Consider the following 17,164-nt stretch of genomic DNA (forward strand, 5'->3'; position numbering starts at 1 on the left):
ATCCAAAAAGCAGTGGGTTCTGTTAATATCACACTTTGCATGATTATTTTTAAGTTATAAATGTATTTTCTGTGGTCTGTTAACAAAATCATCCTTCCTGTCAATGAAACAGGGCTGTGGAGAATTTCTCCTCGTGGATTTTTTCCTGGACCACTGCACTGAGGGTAGTGTGGGGCTACCAATCCAACTTCCCTCTCTATGCACGGACATACACTCACGCATGCACACCGTCTCACTACTGCCAGCAACTGCACAAGCCTTAGGATATCCTTCAAGGCTACAGCATGGTGTTATCTGCACAGAGGCTCCCTGCCCCTTCACTGGCCCAAGATACTCTTCCAGTTGATGGTGACATCACTCAAAATGATTATATGTATTTGGTGTGGCTTTGGCTTACCACATTTCTCCACCCAAGAGAGAGAGGTCACTGTCTTGGTCACTGTCTCAGGACTAAAACAGGGTGTAAAGAATCAGGACTGAACAAACACAGTTATTTGATGATATCACAGGTCACAATACAGCTGAGGCTGGCAGGGCCCTCTGAATCCGTCTGCTCCATCCCCTGCCCCAGCACGGACACCCAGAGCAGAGTGCCCAGGGCCCATCCAGGTAGCTCTGGGAGATCCCCAAGGAGGAGACCCCACAGCCTCTGGGCAGCCTGTGCCAGTGCTCTGTCACTGCACAGCACAGAAGGGCTCCTGGTGTTCAGAGGGGACCTCCTGTGCTCCGGTTTGTGCCCATGGCCTCTGGTCCTGGCACTGGGCACCACTGACAGCCTGGCTCCGGCCTCTTGGCATGCTCCCTTCAGAGATTTAAGGACGCTGATGTGATCCTCCTGAGCCTCCTTTTCTTCAGCTGAGCAGCCCCAGATCTCTCAGCCTTTCCTCACAGAAGAGGTGCTCCAGGCCCTTTGTCATCTTGGTGGCCTTATGCTGCACTCTCTCCAGTATGTCCAACACCTATGCAATGAATGAAATCCCAGCAGAAGGTGAAGGCACTATCAATCTTGCAAACAAATGAATCTGTCACCACTGAAGTGGGATGTCTTTGCTTCTTCTCAGTTGTTTTCTGATTTACACTGGTCAAAATCCACCCAGTTCTATGGGGATATGACTCAGCACTGAATTTTGGCACAAGCTGCTCTGAATTAATTATAATTGTGAAGTGCAGAGCTGTGGGGGCCCCAGTTCTTTTGATAATCCTCTTCTTGATGTAATTAGGTTTTAACCCCCTTAGGTCCCTTTGCAAAAGTCCCCATCCAGAATAGTACTTCTCTTCTGGAGGATAAAATACGTAATTGAGTTTTTTTTCCCAGGCCTCTTTACCAAAGTTCTCTATAATAAGTGATTTCAGACAGGAATTGACAAATCCATAGTAAAGGGAGGGAAAACATTAACATATTATACCTCATGGAATAAAAGGGAGAAAACGGAGCTCTCGAAATTCTAGTTAAAATGTAATGGCAACCCTCTAAAGAAAACAGCAATGCCCTCATTTTGTGTACATTTGTTTTTTTAATAGTTCTGCTCATTTTGACCCCCAGTCCTAAATTCTTCACATCAGTAATCCAAGTTTCCATAAGGAAAACATAGTAAATTTTGAAGCCAGACTGTAATTAAAGACAGTTACAAGAAAATCATCTCTGGGTAATTTGAACCCTTTTAGAAATACGGCAAAACTACTGACAGGAGAAAAAAAAAAAAGAACGGGAAATTAATGGATCTCATATCAGACTTGAATGAAGGACAACTGTTTTGTTTGGGAAAACCACACCACAACTGGCATTTAAATCTGGCTTACAATGCTTGCTATTGAATTTTTTTTAAGTGTTCTCTCACCACATATTTTCATCTTAAACAGTGATACTGAAGGAAGCTTACCATGGGTTGGCTGTCTGCTCACAATTTCTGCAAGGCAGGTGCTCAGCTCTTTGCAGGGCCCGAGTTGCTCCTGCTTCTTGTTGTTCTGGCACACAGACTGTGAGTTTTCTTCTTCATCTTCTTTTTATTTTTTTTCTGTAATACATTGCCTTTCCCAGGAGAGCAGGGCATATTGCTCTGAAGAAAACAAAATGAGAAGAATTTTTCTCGGTCTGAGTCTGAAATAAGCCTTTCAGAGGGAAAATCTGAAGTTGCTCAGGAAATGTTGGGCATGAGGGCAACAGAAATACTATTTTTAATAGAATAGATGTGAAATTAGTCACAGCGAGTGACATGGTCTAGAATGGACGCAGGCATGGGCTGGTGGTTGAGCTGGATGAACTTAATGGTTTTTCCAACCTCAACAATGCTATGATTCTGTGAAATCCAAGGTTGTGGAATCATGCTGCTCATTTGTGAAAGTGCTGCTGTTAGGACAGTTCAAATGCTGTACGTGTCTCAGGGTATGTCCATCCAGCCAGGGAAGTCCCCTGCCTGCCCATTCTCTTGGCAGACCTGGAACTCTCTACAAGTTGCACAACAACTACACTGGAAGTCCCGTTGATCTTTGTCACCGTAAGGCATCATACTACATGAAAAGTAAAAAGACCCATGTAATGTTGAAAAGCACAATGCTTAAAATAGATCCCTTCATCCTGGGATCTCTCCCAGCTTAATTCACTCTTTCCTATCTTCTGTTTCCCTTCAGCCACATAAAGCTGACAGAAGAGCTCCGAATGTATTACAGTAAAGGAGATCAGTCTCTGATCTTTCACATCTTCAATGTAAAACAAGTCTGAAATCTCCTGAGGAGCAGTATGTGTGGTTGGTTGTCTGTGGAAAATGCCTTGTTGTCATTTGCAAGTATGTCATTTGCCAGAGCTGGCACAGGTGTACTTTGCAAGACTGTCGTCATACTTGTGTGAGTGTAAGACCAGCAGCAGTCCTCATATTCACACTGTATTCATAGAAATTCTATTCCTTCCTTCCTTCCTTCCTTCCTTCCTTCCTTCCTTCCTTCCTTCCTTCCTTCCTTTCTTCCTTCCTTCCTACCCTCCTTCCCTCCTTCCTTCCTTCCCTCCTTCCCTCCTTCCCTCCTTCCTTCCTCCCTTCTTCTCTAATTGCACTTATAGGAACAGTATCATCAAATCCTTAGGGCCCCAGTTACATAGGAGCATCAGCAACAACCAACAGTGCTGCACAAAGGGGGTGGCAAGGGATGTGGAAATCTGAGGAAGGTTTGGGATGATTCCTTTTCTCAGAATTGCAATTGAGAGCTTCAAGTTAGCAGGCCTAAAGTTAGTCAGACATGCTAATTCTGGGCTTCTTGTGAGTCTAATTTCATTCCTAGAAGTGGAGTTGTGTCTGAGCAAGCTTGGCTCAAAACCATTTCCAAAAGCAGTCAGGCATCAGTGCAATTGTCAGTCACTGCTGGTGCTGGTTACGTGCCTTTTGAAAATCCCGCCAAGGACGCTCACTTCAATTTACTCAGCTGTAATTAGAGGTCAGCCCTGCACACACTGGAGTCCTCCCGCTGAACTGCTCACAGCAAAAGATCTACACTGTTATGATGAGGGGAGCAAAAATTAATTTTATATATTTGAAACTGAAAAGTGAAGCCACTGAAAGGTAAGAATGTGACAAATCAGTGGAGGGGCTCTAAAGTTTGTATCTAACTTTCAAGTACAAGATATTTTATTGTTTATCAATGTGCTCCTCCCTTTGCTGTTCCCCATACAAACATCTGAAGACAACAGTGCAGTGATTTTTAGTTACAATGACACTGTGTCATACATAAGCGAGAAGCAAGCCTGGGCTGAGAGCCTGCATGCAAGCAGTCTCAGAATTGGTATTATACCTCAGCCTTATTAATGCAGGGAACCTCATTAAACTGGACTCCTTGGCACCATACAACCATCTGAATTAATGAAAGCTCCCGTTGCAAGTGTGTGATTATAAATTGCATAAGGACATGCTTCCTTTTACTTTTATTTTTATTTTTTTTATTTTTATTTTTTGAAAATGTGTGTTTTGACATTAAAAAAAAAAATCCAAAATCATCATGTAGTTCAGATGGTACTAAACATAAAAATTCTCCCGGAAGCCACAACAGCTGCTTTTGCAGGGGTGGGTCGACTATGTTAACCAAGCTGCAAACTGCAGAATTGGAGCATTATAGGCCCTAAAGACCTGAACACCTCACACACTGGTTCTCCTTGCCTTTGAAGGAACTTCAGCATCAGGTCAGACCTATCTCAAGACTGAACTTTTGAATCTTCACATCCTCTGCCTATTATTTTCAACACCTCTCTGCATTTTTTGTACCTAAGAATGCATGGTTTATAGCCATTTCATTACTTTGGCCATTTATTTCCAGATGCAGTCACAGGCGAGTGGTCAGCACCTCAGATAGGACTTACTGTATGTAGTCTTAGTATCTTCTAAGATGTCACTATTTTTATTTCCTAAGGAAATCATCTTCCTGGAGATGCAAAATCATTTAAAGAGGTAATGCTGATTGGAAACTGCCAAACAAGTGTTAGTCAATGCAAAAGCCTAGTGGTGAATAACAAACATGCACTGACTTCTGGCAATGAAGCAGGACAGAACACTTGCTTCCCTTTCGTGCTCAGTTCTCTTGCAGATCACAGAAATAGGAGAGCTGCAGAATAGCTAGGAATGAACTGCCACCGTGTGGCCAACAGATGTCTTTAGCTACATTTCTAGAAAACTGCTTCAAGAGCTGTTGCTCTCAAATAAGTAACAGTCCACAGCACTTCCCAGTGAAAGTTTTTGGCTCCATCACACATTTCAGTTGGGCTGTACCGGCAGTGCCTCACTAGCACTGCCACAGACTTCCTGGTGAGGGCTTGCTCCCTTCTCATTCTCACTTTAAGTCAGGGATGATATATATCACTTATAATTCCACACATCCTTTTTATAGTTTCTCTGACACATCACCTCATCTTCTGACAGGCATCAGGATATCAGGATCAGGGTATTTAGGTAATGATGCCTTGCCTTATTTTAAAAAAGATGGGTAACTTTTGAATTACCCATTCTGGGATGGAAGATTGGAACAAGATGACCCCTTCCAACCCAAGAAATTCTGTGATAAAACTTCACCATGCACTAAATTGCTCTTAATTAACAGACTCTACTGTCTTTTACTCAACCTGGTCTGAAGCAGCTGGATTCCTATGTTCTGATTCACTCTCAAAATCATGTCAGAAAAACATCCTTTTCTAGCTGTTAGACTCATCTCAAGTCAAGACTAACTCCTCTGACTTGATGCAACTTCTTTCCACCTTGCCATCAACATAACTCGGAGCTACAGGACCAAAAGGTTGCAAAAGCCTCCTAATACATAGCCTGCTGTGACTGGCCAACTTCACATTGCTTTCTTCTCCTTGTAGGCTTCCTTCACCATGGAAACAGAAGAGGAATTATCCTAAATTTGCCCAGGCAGAATTATGAGCTAGCTCTACAACTGAACAGTTTGAACACAACTACTGAGTGCTAATCTAATCTTTTTCATACAGCCCATTCAAGCCTCAGCAGCAGATATCTTGCTACACATTACCATGGAGAACTTCTGGCATCACTTAAAGCAGAGCTCACACCTTCTGCCTTAGCTGTATCTATGGCACTAAAAGGTGCAAATCAGATTGTGTATCTTATCCAGCTGCCAATTTTTCATTAGTTGTCCATATTTCTTCTGTTTCTGCCAAAGATGCTGCAATTTCATCTCATTTGCATACATTTCGGTTGCATCAAGGTCCTCAACACTTTAGGACAGTCTAAATAAAATGATTTTGAATCCCTCTGGACATGACTTCTTCAAAAGATTTCATTTCTTTTCAGTTACTGGATTCAAGTATGCGGTGCATTTGGTTTTTCACAGATAGCTGTGGATGTGGCATCACTGAAATTCATAGCCACGGCACCTTCAGGAGCAATGGTCACCAATGAAACTGGTTAGAGGAGCAAGAAATACCTCAGTATTTCAACAGAGCTGAGTTTGAAGCAACAAAATAAGAGAGACTCTCCCAGAGATCTTGCCCATTACTCCAACTCATTTTTGGGAAAGAGCTTTCGGAGACTGGTGCTTGCACACTGCAGCCTTTATTGGCAGAGCTCCCAGTTCATTCACTTCACTATCGGAGTCTGGGAATAGGACTGAATAAGCTCACTACTGATCTCTGTAAAGGATCTAGGTCATGTAGAGCTCTGCTGGTCATGAATAATTCTTCTGTACAATATACATCATCAAGACTCTTACAGTAGGTTCTTAATTTCAGCCTTCCAATGCCTGAAGACAGCCACATGTTGCAGTGAGGTAACTTAGAGGCCCTGCAGCAGGCAGAGGGACACCCTTTGCTGTTGATGCAGACAGTTCTGCCTCCAAAGCCATGTGGGAGATGAATTTTTCCCCCTCACTCTTCTTCATAAAAACAAGTATGTAGGTTGTTCTGAAAGTAATGCCTCCCATTTATTTTCATGAAAATTACAGGATACAAAGAGTACAATAACACTATTTGATAGAGCAAATTCTCAGTTACAAAACACTATTTTCCAACATAATGACAGCCATTAGCTATGCATTTTCACCAGTAATGAACCTGTATGTCATGCTCATAAAAAACTGTGTTGATGGAGGTGACCCACTGTTGCTGTCACTGATGCTGAAATGCTGCCCTTATTGCTTCACTGTGCTCACATCCACTATTTGGTCTCCATAAATGTTCAGCAGATGTCTATGAATATCAGTGGGTGCCATTTTTCCTCATGGAGAAATTAAATTCTACACCTTTGCTTCATATGCACTTCCATGTCAGATGCCATTTTGTCAGACTGCCCTTCTACTGCCATGTCATGAAATATTGGTAAGAAGGTTCCATCTCTACTGCCATACCACCAACATCTACCTCAACTTGGTACCACAACTTGATGTTGTGGGCCAATGTAATGAAATAGGAGGCATTATTTCCGGAGCAACCCTCGTGTTTCACACTGGAGTTTGTGTGCTGGACAGCAGGACACCTGTACCTCCTGTCATGGAGAGATGACCAGAGGTACCTCAGCTTTACCAGGACAGACAAGCAGGCTCTGGGGAGACCTCATAGCGGCTTTCCAGAACCTGAAGGGGGCCTACAGGAAAGCTGAGGAGGGACTTTTTATAATGACAGGTAGCAACAGGATGAGGGTATTTAAAGTGGAAGAGGGAAGAGGGTAGATTTCGACTAGATATTAGGAAGAAATTCTTTACTGTAAGGGTGGTGAGACATTGGAACATATTGCCCAGAGAGGCTGTGGGTGCTCCCTCCCTGGAAGCATTCAAGGCCAGGCTGGATGGGGCTTTGAGCAACCTGGTCTAGAGGGAGGTGTCCCTGCCTATAGCAGGGGGTTGGAACTAGATGATCTTAAAGGTCTTTTCCAACCCAAACCATTCTATGATTCTGTGATTCTATGATCCCTGTGTATTCCTCAAGCAATAGCAAAAAGATCAGCTGCTCGCGTGAGTAAAATCTTGGCACTAAGAATACGAACTATAGCCCAGGTCTGAACACCACTGGAAAACTTTTCTTCTTCTCTTTGTCAGTATTTTAATTATGTATTTACCTAATTCTGTCACTACTTCAAAACAACTGCAAGGCTTTCTGTCAGCATCTGTCTGTGCTTTGTTTCCCATCATCAGAACAGTAACCACACACTTAGGAAACCTATTCCTCAGTAAGTTCAGTGTGAGATTCTGCTTGGAGAACAATTTCAGGGTCACAGATTTGCCAGAGCACTGTCCACTCCCTTTTGACACAAACACACAGCTGCAGCCTTAAGATACTCAGGAAAGGGGCTCTGTTGCAGCATGCTGTATTCTGGCTGTCTTTGAGTGGTATCAAAGACAGACAGGTATTATGCTCAGGGAAGTAGAACAGGACTGGTGAATTACAAAGGCAGCAGTGCTATCCACCACAGACCAATTGTGACAAGTACAAACAGCAAAGAAGCAAAACTCAGACCTTAATTTAAGCTCTTCTCAAAAATGTCAAGGAGAAATTTTTCACCGAGGCACAGGCTGCCCAGAGAAGCTAGGAATACCCCGTCCCTGGAGGCGTTCAAAGGCAAGATGGATGGGGCCCTGAGCAGCCTGATCTAGTGCTTGATCCAGCAGTTGGCAGTTCCATCCTGGGATGGAACTAGATGATCTATGAGGCCCCTTCCACCCCAATCCATTCTCTGATTCTGTGTCAGTGATGCTGGGTAGACTGAGAGTAGCAAAATGCCTCCAGAATTAAATCACTGCAGAACTAATTCCTCCCTCTCCTTCATGAACATCACTAGGAAAATAAACAAAATGCTTTCATCAAACAGGAGATGTCATCTGTGAAAGGAAGAACATCAATTTTTTGGCACTCTCCTATCTCATGACAGAAACTGTCTTAGATCAGTGAGATCTGAGAGAGGTTCTTCCTCCTCATGGCACAAATGGTGGTTGAAAAACGTAGTCCCAAAGACTGGGAACATAAATCATTAAGAATTGCCACCTGCCAAGTATTCTGTATGATGAGTACAATGTTTATAGTGGTTATAGAATCATAGAATCACAGAATGGCCTGGGTTGAAAAGGACCTCAATGATCATCTTGTTTCAACCCTCCTGCTATGTGCAGGGTCACCAACCACCAGACCAGGCTGCCCAGAGCCACATCCAGCCTGGCCTTGAATGCCTCCAGGGATGGGGCATCCACAACCTCCTTGGGCAACCTGTTCCAGTGCATCACCACCCTCTGTGTGAAAAACTTCCTCCTAATACCTAACCTAAACCTCCCTGTCTTAGTTTAAAACCATTCTCCCTTGTCCTATCACTATCCACCCTTGTAAACAGCTGTTCCCCCTCCTGTTTATATGCTCCCTTCAAGTACTGGAAGGCCACAGTGAGGTCTCCCCGGAGCCTTTTCTTCTCCAAGCTAAACAAGCCCAGTTCCCTCAACCTTTCCTCATAGGAGAGGTGCTCCAGCCATCTGATCATCTTAATGGCCCTCCTCTGTACCCACTCCAAGAGCTCCACGGCCTTCCTGTAGTGGGGGCCTCAGGCCTGGATGCAGTGCTGCAGATGGGGCCTCACAAGAGCCGAGTAGAGGGGGACAATCACCTCCCTCTCCCTGCTGGCCACCCCTTTTTTAATCAACCCAGAACACAGTTGGCCTTCTGGGCTGCAAGTGCACACTGCTGGCTCATGTCCAGTTTCTCATCCACCAGGACCCACAAGTCCTTCTCTGCAGAGCTGCTCTCCAGGAGATATTCCCCCAGTTTGTATAAATAACTGGGATTGTCCCAGCCCAAGTGCAGCTCTCTGCATTTGGCCTTATTGAACCTCATTAGGTTTTCATGGGCCCACTTCTCCATCCTGTCCAGGTCCCTCTGGATGGCTTCCCTTCCTTCCAGTGTATCGACTGCACCGCTCAGCTTGGTGTCATCTGCAAACTTGCTGAGAGTAAATGTAAATGATGTATCAGAAAGTAAAGCAAATGATGTATCAGATAGGTTATATTGATGGCCAGTGCCTTATGAAATTTATCCAAGCCTGTGGGCACAAAACCTACAAAATGTAGAAAGAAATGGTCATATCAGTGTTACTGTGATTCATCTGCCACAGTGAACCACCAATTGAACATCAGATGAAAAAACATTAGGATTAACAAACTCTTGATCCAAACATCTTAGTAAATTCTGAAGAGCAAGCATGAGCTAGGGATGTCTCAGACTGATGCCTGTGATATACACAGAAAAAGCAAAGTATAGATCATATCAATTTCATGCATCACATGGAAGATAGCACCTCTAAGATGAAAAAGCCTGAAGAGGAACACTTCTAAACTGCATTCTTCCTAATATGTGTAGTATTCAATGATGGGCTGGCAGAAATCAAAATACTATGTATAATCTATTGCTGAAGTGGGTTTACCTGCAAATTGCCCTCTTGAGGATAACCTTTGCTTCACTTCGTTCACAAAGTGTTCTTTTCTAAGACATTAAGCTCTTTCCATGCACAGTAGGAAGCCTACGTTCCTAGCATTTGGTTCAAGTTTACTCAGCATCCAGATGATAAAATAGATGTAAACTAAAAGGTGGTGTAACTACATGAAAACAGCTGAACATGTTTTTGCAAGCAGCAAATCCTTTGATGTTTTTGTATCCAAGGACAGAACTATTCCTACTAGCAAGAAAAGTACTTGGCTTTTTTTTTCTTTTCGAAAACACACCAAAGCTATTCCTCAAAACAGCATGCTGATTCCTTCACTACAGCCTTTTCTGCTTGTACCACAGCTTTCTCGTATCTCAGTGCTGCTGTATTTTCTCAGAACAGAGAGTCAACAATGGCACATACAAATTTTCACATACAAAAATAGAGGAAACTCTGCTTCACTGCTCTGAATTTGGAAACTGGTGCAAAAGCTCACAGTGTATTAGCTGCATTGTCTTGCTGTATTGGGGTCAGAGGAAAATTTACCACACCAGATAATTTTTGAATCACTGCTTTCAATAACAGTGCTACAAGAAGGCTTGTCAAGTTGGGAGTTCCCCCCAGTGCTGAATGACAAAGTAGTATTGTTAGGCACAGTAAACTCAATAAGTTTAATTCTCACATGAGCCCAGTGTTGGAATTGCCATGGCTTGAAGTGTATACAAAATGAAGAATCTTCAGTGACTGCACACGTTATTTCTAGAATGCAAAAGATGGGCTAGGGATAAAAAAAAGAAAGAGCATCAAGTCTTCCATGCCCTATTTCAAACATTCTGTCTTCAGCTGAAGATGGAATATTCTTTCAATATTCTTTCTTTCGTGTTTTGGGCTTAAATTTTAGTGTGTTATATGCTCCTTCCACAGCTTTGGGCAAGTACATGGGATGTCTTTCTAATCTCTTCCTAGAGCCAGTGGTTCTTCGTTGGCTGTTTTTTTGTGACTGGTTTGCAGCCTTTGCTGTTTGGGCAATATCTTCTGAGTACCTGCGAGGAGCACGAAGGATCCAGTTTGAATGTAAACTGTGTTCACTTGTGCTGGTAGCCACTGAAAGACAGAAGGTAATCACAAGTTAGAAGAGTTTGTCAGTTGTCTTGGTTTAACCCAGAAGAAAGTTAAATACCACACAGCATTTCACTCACTCCACTACAGTAGAATGGGGGAGAAAACTGAAATGAACTATGGATTGAGATATGGACAGCTTAAGAAGAAGAAAGAAAGGAGCAAAGGAGGAAAGGAGGAAGGAAGGAAGGAAGGAAGGAAGGAAGGAAGGAAGGAAGGAAGGAAGGAAGGAAGGAAGGAAGGAAGGAAGGAAGGAAGGAAGGAAGGAAGGAAGGAAGGAAGGAAGAAAAAAATAGCAACAACAAAAACAAACAAAAAAGTAGGCAACACACAACACAGTTTCTCACCAACTCTGACCAAGATCCAGCCAGTCCCAAAGAATGGTCCCCCCGCCTCAAGCCAGCTCCCCCAGTTTTAATGTCCAGCACAATGCCACTTGAAATGGGATGTCCCTTTGGCCAGTCTGTGACAGTTATCCTGGTTCTATCCCATCCCAGCTCCTACCCCTCAGCCCCCTCACTGGCAGGACAGCATGAGAAGCTGAAACACCTGTGACTGTGCAAGCACTGCTCAGCGACAACTAAAACATTGGTATGTTGTTAGCATTATTCTAAACACAAACCACAGAACCATATCAGCTATTAGGAAGAAACCAGAACACTCATGATTTTTCTATATGTACGATAAGAGATTAGGGTGGCTGCCTGTTCCTTCTTGGTAGTTATGTTGAATAACCAAGATAGCTTTCATCCTCTTTTCACTTTGGGATGTCACTTGGGGTGTGATTCATCTTATCTAACATTTCAGTGTCTGCAGAATGAACAGTTGTGTCAAAGACCTGCAATATGCACTTGAGGACAGAACTATTCTGATCTGTTTCACATATGTTCCTTAGCCTGAGGCAAAGCACAAAGGAGGAAAATATTTCTCTCCACTTGATTACGCAGGATGGATGATGGATGATGAATTCAGAAGGGCACATCTTCATTTGGTAATCCCATCCTTTGGAAAGGTGCTATTACTTAGACTAACTTTTGAAGGACTTTTTTTTGTTTGTTTATTTGTTTCTGTTTGGAGATAAAGAACCCATCCATTTATCAATGATAAACATGAGATTTAGACATAGAAATAATTAACTGAGATGCAGGATGGAAGTTAGCCCTAGGTGGAAGGCAAGTACTACTCCTCAACTATACATGCTACATTTGTTCATGTAATACACAAAAAAGATCTGCCTTTCAACAGGTTACAAGTAATGTGTTACTGCAGTGTCTCATAATGCATGTGATTTTGGCCATGTTCTTTTGCCAATGGAGTAGAAATTGGCCTCTTCTCCTGGTTGACAGCAATAGACAAAAGGTAATGCTTTCAGGTTGTGCCAGGGGAGGTTCAGGTTAGATATTGGGTAAGACTTCTTCCCCAAAAGAATGGTCAGGCACTGGAGCAGGTTGCCAAGGGAGGTGATGTTCAAAAACATGGAGATGTGGCACTGAGGAACATGGTTAGTGAGCATGGTGGGGATGCGTTGATGGTTGGGCTAGATGATCTTAGAGGTCTTTGAGCAACCTGGTCTAGACGAAGGTGTCCCTGTCTATAGCAAGGGGGTTGGAAGTAGATAATCTTAAAGGTCCCTTCCAACTAAAACCATTCTATGATTCTATGATTTTAATGTTCTTAAATCTCAGAAGCAAAACAGAGGAAAATTGTCCATTTAAGTAAATTTTGATCTTATTTGACAACTCTTCCCTCTACTCATCGCACATCAAAAGTAATCATATTTTTTCTGTTTTATACTTCACCATCAAAATCAACATCCACATTTGGCAGGTCCATGTCAGGAGCTCCCCGGCATCTCTCTGAATCCAGATCTGCAATAACTGAGTCAAAGAACGCCATAGCTTCTCTTACATCTGAACTGGGCTGTGGGACTTTTCTTCTCTCCATGGATGTCTGTTGATAAGATAGGGAAAGAAAAAAAGTTAGATGCAGTTGGGAAAAAACATCTTAATGAGAAAACTGTATAAGGAAGCTGCAAAAATTGTATTTGATTCCATATTTCAAAATTCCAGAAAGGCTCAGAAGTCCAGATTACTCCACAGCAGCCATCAAAGAAGGCAGAACATCAGTGCAAGTGTCCATCTTGTTACATGCTCAACACAAGACATCTTCCACTTCAGCACTGCCAACATATCTTTATAAAATCTCTCATAATCCCTCTATTGAGCCATGTAATTGGGTGACTAGGTGACAGCTGAGCTTTGTGGCCAAATTCATCCTGCTTACTACTAGGCACCTAACAGGATGCACATATTAGAAATGGAGTCATACAAGGTTACTTCTTTAATTAATGCAGGGCTCGAGTACCTTCAAAAGATGAGTCAGAATGTAGGTAGGCTGAATTCCCCTCTTCAGTCAGCTCTAGTCCCTTACTGCAGAGGGATCGTGGAGCAACTTGGTTACTAATTTAAGCATCTTATTAAAATGCCTCGGTTTGATGAAATGAATCCAGATCTAAATTGCTAAAGTCTTTTTTTGAAATGGAAAAGGACTGTGAGTGCTAAAAAATGAGTCATTCAACACTATGATAATTCCCACAGGAAAGCCATGGGGTTTAAAATTAGGAGCCTGTCTTGTTAAAAAAGCAAATGTCTGTATGTAGATGCTGAAGCATTCATAAAGCCTCAGTTAGCAATTCTGTAGGTCAGTACAGGGTGAACCCTTCTGCCATTCATGAAGGTTCTGCCTAATGAAGGGCTGTGTATTTTCCCCGCCAGTCCAATTGCCAGAGCAATTCTGGATCAGAAACTTATTGTCCTGGATTTCAAATGCACAAGCAAAAGATATATGCTGTGTCACATCTCTGAAGGACGAGTTTGCTTTCCATTCTGTGGGATGGTGCAGGCAGAAATGAGTTAGTTTCCCCTTCTGACTTTATAGGTTGATTGACATCTTTGGAAGTGCTAAAGGATAACTACTACCACACATTGACTGAGAATAGTCACTGCCATTATAACCAAGCCTTTATTACTTAAAAGACATTTTTAAAAAGTGTGTGCTCCAGAATCTGACACACTTCTCTGTTCTTTTCTTTCACAAGCTCCAGGTGACAAATCTTGAATCCAGAGACAGCCTGTAGTTCAGGCTTTGGGTTTTGCATCTGAATTAAACTTTCCCTGCCCAAGGTTGTCTGCGCAAAGCACATTCCTATTAATTGTGCAGCAGGTATGTGGGGGAAAAAAAAAAAAAAAAAGAAAGAAAAAAAAGTGGATTCAATTGGCAGGAAATTTAATACAAAGAGGTAGCTAGGGACAGAACTACGCAAGCCTGTTGGTAAAATGAATCTTGCAGTCTGTGAACATAAAACTTGGAGTTAGGAAGTGGAGTGTACTGGATGTTGTAGAAGTCTTCTTGCCCTCTTCCTAGTTTTTGCAAAGTCAAAGCTGTGCAGCTGTGACCCCACTATTTGTGTCAGCAAGAATGACTTGCTTGACAGCATATCCTCCTGATGTTCCAAAGGGGAATGCTGTGGAGTTAGTGTGTCAGCCAATATCAGGCCTGGGGATGCATAAGATCTAGCTGGCCACAGAGAGATGACAGCGTTCATAGCCTCAAAATGAGGGAGATTCACTTGTTTGACAAACTCCAGTTAAATTTCTGATTTTTTTTTTTTTTTCCAGTGGCATTTTCAGTGACAAATATCAGAGAGTCACAATTCTACGTGAATCATAATTGTATACAATCTATCTCACAGACTCCTGGTCTATGGTTTAAATGTTCTTTTGCACTCATATTTCTCCTCTGTCTAGTGGTTAGCCATGTTTCATGCTCCATTACATCACTGCTCAGCTCATCAGGGGAACTGACATGCTATAACTCTCTCATGCATCAAGCAAATCTTTGTGCATGAAAAGCTGGTTCACAGGTTATGTATCTTGTAGTGCTGAGATTTATCTCACCCCTGGCATCACCATACCACTCTCCTATAGCTCAGTTATTCTCTTTGGATGTTTCCCTAGTCCTAAATGGTAAAGTCTTTATAAAATCTGTCTTCTCCAGCCCACTGAACTGAGTACTGTTTCTTGCTCAAAGCATTAAAAAGATGACATAAAGACCAAATAATCAACTGAGGGATTCCCACTGACAGAATGGGTTCTAGATCAGTATGTAGAATGAAAAAATGTGGCATCTAACTCTAAAAATACGAATCTTGTCCTTTGGTTAAGCAATGTCTGCAGCAGAACTCAGACTCAACCATTCTAACACTATGCTGTGAAAGAGCATATGAATGTGGAATAATTTTCTGGTAAAGTCTACCTGGCCTAGTCAGTAGATAATCCATTACACCCCTTCTTCCTACTATTCTTATTAGTATCCAGCTGAAAGGCTGCACTGGGTAACCTGCATGTCTGCTGCCAAGGCCATGTTTGTGGTCTGGTTCCCTAAATAGATCACCCCACCAGCTGCAAATCAATTCTTTTTTCCTAACTGAATCAACCCCACAGTTGAACTACTGAACAGTCTAGTGACGTGCAACTTGTAAGGTGCAGCCCTACAGAAGGTTTGCATTGTTTTTCCCTCTCGGACTTATAGAAAGAATCAGCAACAAAAAATCAGTGATATTCCGCATTATCACTGTAGTAAAGGACAAAGAACTACAGTGTCTGCCTCAAAACTACTTGACAGTTCATTAATAAACAGAGAAAGGAACCCCTACCAATTCTCCATTGCCTACAATGTATCAGTAGTTTGCACAGATGATGAACATAGCACTGACAAGCTGTCTGATCAATCAAAGAAAATCACAGCTGTTTCTTAGAAAACACAATTGTTTTCAATAAGTTTCGTCTGTTAGAAGGATACCAGTAAACATGGGGACTACTGTGCTTTTCAGTCATTAACAGCTATAAATAACCACAGTGGAGGACTATGAGCCACTTAAGTAGCCTGTCAGAGTTGAGAGAAAACATCTCTTTCATAACAAGTTTTCAGATACTTTCCATCTTCTCGTAGTTCCTATCTTCTCTTATTTTCTCTCCATACTTCTACAAACACATATAATTCTTTCCATGACCAGTCATTCATATTTGACTTCACACAACTCTGGAAATATCTTAGGGTACTTAGTAGCATTTCAGATGGAGTAACAACAACAACAACAAAAAAGACAGACAGCTGAGACCAGTAAGACAAAAAATCAACATAGGTCATACATCTAATTGCTTCATGGTTTAAGACTAATCATACAATAAAAGTTCTTAGGAATTACCTTAGAAAATTCTTTGGAGGAAAGTGGAAGAAATGACTTCTTTCCAGTTTTGGATGATTTCGTGGATGTCGGGGAATCTGCAGTCATATGCATGGATTTCAACTTATTAATGTTGTCAAGGTATTTTTTCCTCAAGGCTAACAAGTCCTGCAAGTATTTCAAGCAATCCTGAGTCTTGGAGTACATCCACTCCCTGTCTTCTTCTTTTGACTGGCTGCAGGAGTCAATGCTGTTCGTACTTTTGCATTTTTTTAATGGTTCACTCACTTTTTCCTGCTCATCTCCAAGGACATACATAGAGGTGCTGCGGATCAATCTGACAGCAGAACCTGTGCCATCCCAGTAAGGAATGTCATCTGTTGCATTTCTTCGGTTGGAGTTGGGGTGAAATATGGAATGGATCTTTCTGAACATAATGTGTTTCGGTGACCCTGTTACACTTTTCTCCTTTAGATTCTTAGTTTAACCCAAAATCTTGTAACCAGTAGCTGCAACCCTTGTCCTCATCTGACAAAGAGATTTGCCACTTACTGTAACGAAGACAAAAAACATCTATTACTGCTACCATTGCCTGCAGTCCAACACATTGTGAAGAGTGTGATCATAGAGCAGAAGCGTGTTTTCTATTCCATTTGCATCAGTGAAATAGCTCTGTTCTTTCCTCGGATTAAAACATAGCACAGAAGGTCAAGGGTCATGCTTTGACCTCTCGTGGGGCTAGTCTCCATAAAAGAAGTAATCACCGAGCTGGAAATCCCCTCAACGTTTCTCGGTCCCCCGCGGGTCGCCGCGGCCGCCTCCTTCACCGCCGAGTTCAGCGGGCAGGCTTGTGCCCGGTGCTGGCCATGGTGCTGAAGTGCTTCTGCCGCCCTGACAGCATCCCAGACCTCTGCGT

General features: G+C 42.5%; 1 protein-coding gene across 1 annotated transcript; it reads right to left on the reverse strand.

The window, feature by feature from the left end:
• Window positions 1–10,746: 10,746 nt before the first annotated feature.
• Window positions 10,747–16,683, reverse strand: C1H13orf42 (chromosome 1 C13orf42 homolog). The gene is made up of 3 exons (XM_031552430.2): window positions 16,270–16,683; window positions 12,803–12,953; window positions 10,747–10,988 (listed from the first exon to the last, which is right to left on the reverse strand). The coding sequence occupies exons 1-3, from the start codon at window positions 16,681–16,683 to the stop codon at window positions 10,747–10,749; spliced, it is 807 nt and encodes a 268-aa protein (XP_031408290.1).
• Between the last annotated feature and the right edge of the window lie 481 nt (window positions 16,684–17,164).

The sequence above is a fragment of the Meleagris gallopavo genome, chromosome 1 (assembly GCF_905368555.1).
Source record: "Meleagris gallopavo chromosome 1, MGAL_WU_HG_1.1, whole genome shotgun sequence".
NCBI lineage: Eukaryota > Metazoa > Chordata > Aves > Galliformes > Phasianidae > Meleagris > Meleagris gallopavo.

Coding starts and splice junctions, on each gene's coding strand:
- C1H13orf42 (XM_031552430.2), bottom strand. CDS start 16,683: ATGTTCAGAAAGATCCATTCCATATTTCACCCCAACTCCAACCGAAGA. Junction 12,954..16,269: donor CCTCCAAAGAATTTTCTAAG/GTAATTCCTAAG, acceptor TCTTATCAACAG/ACATCCATGGAGAGAAGAAA. Junction 10,989..12,802: donor TGTGGATGTTGATTTTGATG/GTGAAGTATAAA, acceptor TCTGTCTTTCAG/TGGCTACCAGCACAAGTGAA.